Genomic DNA, 3,239 nt, shown 5'->3' with positions numbered 1-3,239 from the left:
TATAACTGTTCACTCATTTCTGGGCTTATGGTCTTCCTGTGGGCATCTATTCCTGCACTCTCCCGTGCAGAGGCAGTTGCTGCACTCGGTCCCAGAGACTCTCCTGCAGATACAGCGCCTTCCCTTTCTCACGCACAGGAGACAGCACACTCTCTCGCTTCTTCCCTGCTTCTCGCTTCTTCTCCAGTGAAGGATCAGCTGCAAATCAGCCTCTCCTCGTCGGATGCACTCCCCCATCTGTTTCTCGCTTATCTCCCCCGCTAGAAACTGCCTGAATACGTGCGCTGTCATCTCCCGTACTATTTTCAGGACTTTTGCCTGTCGGTCCTCCCTCCGTCCCCCCGCCCTCTCCTCGAGCGCCCTTTTTATTTCTTTTTGCAGTGCCTCCATATGAAAAAACTTCTCGAGTCTCTCTCTTCTAGGCTGCCCCTTCTCACGGCAGTTGCCTCTGCCTCCCTCATAACCGGAAGAAGCAGTGCTTTTTCCTCGTATAAGCCCATTCTCTCCGACCTGATAAAGTCCTCCTCTGTTATGGTCTCTCTCCCCATTTCCGTTGGGGATTCTGTCTCCATAAGCAGCGCAAAAGGACGAGTCTCCAGCATATCTATACACTACGTCTCCCTCGACAGCACCGACAGAGTAACGTACATTCCCACGCACACTCTGTACAATACAGTGATAACCAAGTACAAATAATCAGAAATATCCGAACAAACCAGATACTCTGAGCTGAAATAGTAGAGTTTCTAGCCCAGTGAAACTGCACTCTTCATTCGCTTTTCTATTGACTGCTTAAATACTTAACTGCTTAAATACTTATATTTCATTGTTTATGACTGCTCCCATAGAACAATATCTACTATGCGAATAAATCAACAGCCAATTACGAGTAAATATGCTCCCATAGAACAATATTTCAGCCTATTCTGGCATGAACTCAGCCTATTCTGGCATGCTTTTACTGAGTGCTCTAGAAGCAGAAAATTCAACGGGAATCCCCTGCATATCCGCATTTTATTTTTTATTGTGTATGACGGCTCTGCTTAACTTCGGTGCGATGGTCCGTGTTTTGCTTCTTTTTACGTGCACAGTGACGTATGCAAAGCCCTTTCTCCCGCAGCAGTTCACGAGTACTGCGCCTTCCAAGGGGGAAACAGGCGGTTTTGCACGGATTATATACACGGGGACTGTTATAGGGGAGAGAATGTCTCCGTATATCTCTGTGCTGTGCCTGTACTACTCTCTGGAGTCTATTGTTCGCCTGTTCATATAATAAATGCCCAGAGTCTGTGCATCCAGGACTTCTCCTGCTTTCTCGCGTAGCACGCCTTTACTGCTTGTATCTGCGATAAACACGCTTTTACGTTCGATCTGTTTTCTATGTAGCACCTGTACGCTTCCAAGTACTTCTCCTTGCACGCATCCTCCTCGTTAAAGCACCCGCAGTCTCCAGGCTCCTCCGGAGTCTTGCTCATAAAATATTTTCCCGAGTCTTTCGGGCTTATGCTGCAGCAGATGAGATGCTGAGTGTTTATAGAGTCTTTACTAAGTTAGTTCATAAGTATTCTTTGAGTGTTTTCTTTGAGTATTCATTGAGTATTTATCTGAGTATTTATCTGAGTATTTATAGAGTATTTATAGAGTATTTCTCTGAGTATTACTAATTTAGTTCATAGATATTCATTGAGTCTTTTCATAGGTATTCATTGAGTGTTTTCATTGAATATTTCTCTGAGTCTTTTAATTGAGTATTTCACTAAATATCTACAGAGTATTACTAAGTTAGTTCACTAAATATCTACAGAGTCTTTTCATAAGTATTTCCTGCGTATTTCGTGCTTTTTATTTCCGAATAACCCGAATAAAAATCGCAAGAAATGGGGTGCATGCACGTGGACATAGAAGAGACAGTGGAAAAGTGCTCCGGAATAATAGAGAAGATAGAAGGACTAATCCAGGAGGAGACTCTTCTAGCATGCAAAATATGCAATAGCACATTTTCCGTTGAAGTGTGCATGGAGTGCAATAGTGCGTACTGCAGGGAGAACTCCCACGTTGAGTCCCACTGGAAGGATGCATGGCACAAGAACTACTTCGTGCCTGATTTTGGGACAGTTTCCTGCGAAGAGTGTGCGAAATACATCTCCATATCAGACATAAACCGAATGATAGACCAGAAAAAGACCGTTTTATCTCCCCCAAAAAATTTTCAGGGTCTGAACCTGAATTGGGTGAAGGGATTCCTGAATTTAAAGCGGACCTGCTACATGAGCAGCCTCCTGCAGTCGATTCTCTCCCTGCGGCCCTTCATAAGGAACCTCCTGGGAGTAGAGCACAGGCTGAAAACATGCCCGAATAAGGAGTGCATTCTCTGCGCCCTGAATAGGATACTCTACCAAATGTACAACAACACAAACGGATCAGTCGATATCTCCGAACTGATCCGAATATTCTGGGAAAATAATCCATTCTTTGCAAAGAGCGAGTACCAGGACGTCCAGGAGTTCTTTATGTTTCTGAGCTCGCAGATACACGCGATGGGATGCTCCCAGGAGGAGCCCTGTCCCGTGCACAGGACCTTCGGAGGAGTCTTTTCGTCCGTTATAGAGTGCGTCTGCGGGGTACAGGAGGAATCAGCTGAAGTCTTTACGTGTATAAGCATGAACTTGCACGGGAATACGCTGGAGGAGACTATCCGGAAGTACTTCGAGAGAGAAAGCATCAGCATAGACAGAAAGTGCTCGTGCGGGAATGAAAGCACGTATACGCAGAGCATAGACGTAAAAGAGGCTCCGAGTGTGCTCTGCCTGCACCTGAAGAGGTACCAAATGAAGAACAAAAGCATCTCCAAAATCGACACGGTCCTCTCCTACCCGGAAGTACTTTCCGTTGGGGGAAAAAAGTTCAGTCTTTCCTCCATTATAATGCACAGCGGAGAGATGGACTCTGGGCACTATATAGCATACACAAGAAGAAACAATCAGTGGTACCTGACGAACGACGAGGAAATTATGCGAGTCTCCCTCGTTGACATCCTGAATAAGCCCGTATACATTCTCTTCTACACGCAGGAGTAACGAATTAACGGGAGAAAAGGAGAAAAGAAGAAAAGGAGAAAAGGAGAAAAGAGGGAATTCTTTAGAAGTTGCACACTCTGGAAGGTCATGAGATAGTGAGATTATAATGGACTTATGAAATACTGAACTCTATGAAATTCTATGGGGTAATGGAATACTATG

The 3,239-nt window shown here is 44.9% G+C and overlaps 5 protein-coding genes across 5 annotated transcripts; 3 read left to right on the top strand and 2 right to left on the bottom strand.

The window, feature by feature from the left end:
• Positions 1–9: 9 nt before the first annotated feature.
• On the bottom strand, positions 10–390 carry NEMAJ01_2380 (bud site selection protein 31; the record flags this gene model as incomplete). Its single annotated transcript, XM_047916217.1, has 1 exon — positions 10–390. One exon carries the CDS (start codon positions 388–390, stop codon positions 10–12), a length of 381 nt encoding a protein of 126 aa, XP_047772174.1.
• NEMAJ01_2379 (uncharacterized protein) lies at positions 391–696 on the top strand (the record flags this gene model as incomplete). Its single annotated transcript, XM_047916216.1, has 1 exon — positions 391–696. One exon carries the CDS (start codon positions 391–393, stop codon positions 694–696), a length of 306 nt encoding a protein of 101 aa, XP_047772173.1.
• Positions 697–1,030: 334 nt separating this feature from the next.
• On the top strand, positions 1,031–1,273 carry NEMAJ01_2377 (uncharacterized protein; the record flags this gene model as incomplete). The annotated part of the gene is made up of 1 exon (XM_047916214.1): positions 1,031–1,273. One exon carries the CDS (start codon positions 1,031–1,033, stop codon positions 1,271–1,273), a length of 243 nt encoding a protein of 80 aa, XP_047772171.1.
• On the bottom strand, positions 1,266–1,475 carry NEMAJ01_2376 (uncharacterized protein; the record flags this gene model as incomplete). Its single annotated transcript, XM_047916213.1, has 1 exon — positions 1,266–1,475. The coding sequence occupies one exon, from the start codon at positions 1,473–1,475 to the stop codon at positions 1,266–1,268; it is 210 nt and encodes a 69-aa protein (XP_047772170.1).
• A 402-nt stretch (positions 1,476–1,877) lies between these two features.
• On the top strand, positions 1,878–3,077 carry NEMAJ01_2378 (ubiquitin carboxyl-terminal hydrolase 22/27/51; the record flags this gene model as incomplete). The annotated part of the gene is made up of 1 exon (XM_047916215.1): positions 1,878–3,077. The coding sequence occupies one exon, from the start codon at positions 1,878–1,880 to the stop codon at positions 3,075–3,077; it is 1,200 nt and encodes a 399-aa protein (XP_047772172.1).
• Positions 3,078–3,239: the final 162 nt, after the last annotated feature.

The sequence above is a fragment of the Nematocida major genome, assembly GCF_021653875.1.
Source record: "Nematocida major strain JUm2507 chromosome Unknown 2307, whole genome shotgun sequence".
In the NCBI taxonomy this organism is placed as follows: domain Eukaryota; kingdom Fungi; phylum Microsporidia; genus Nematocida; species Nematocida major.
This window is presented reverse-complemented; position numbering and strand designations above follow the sequence as displayed.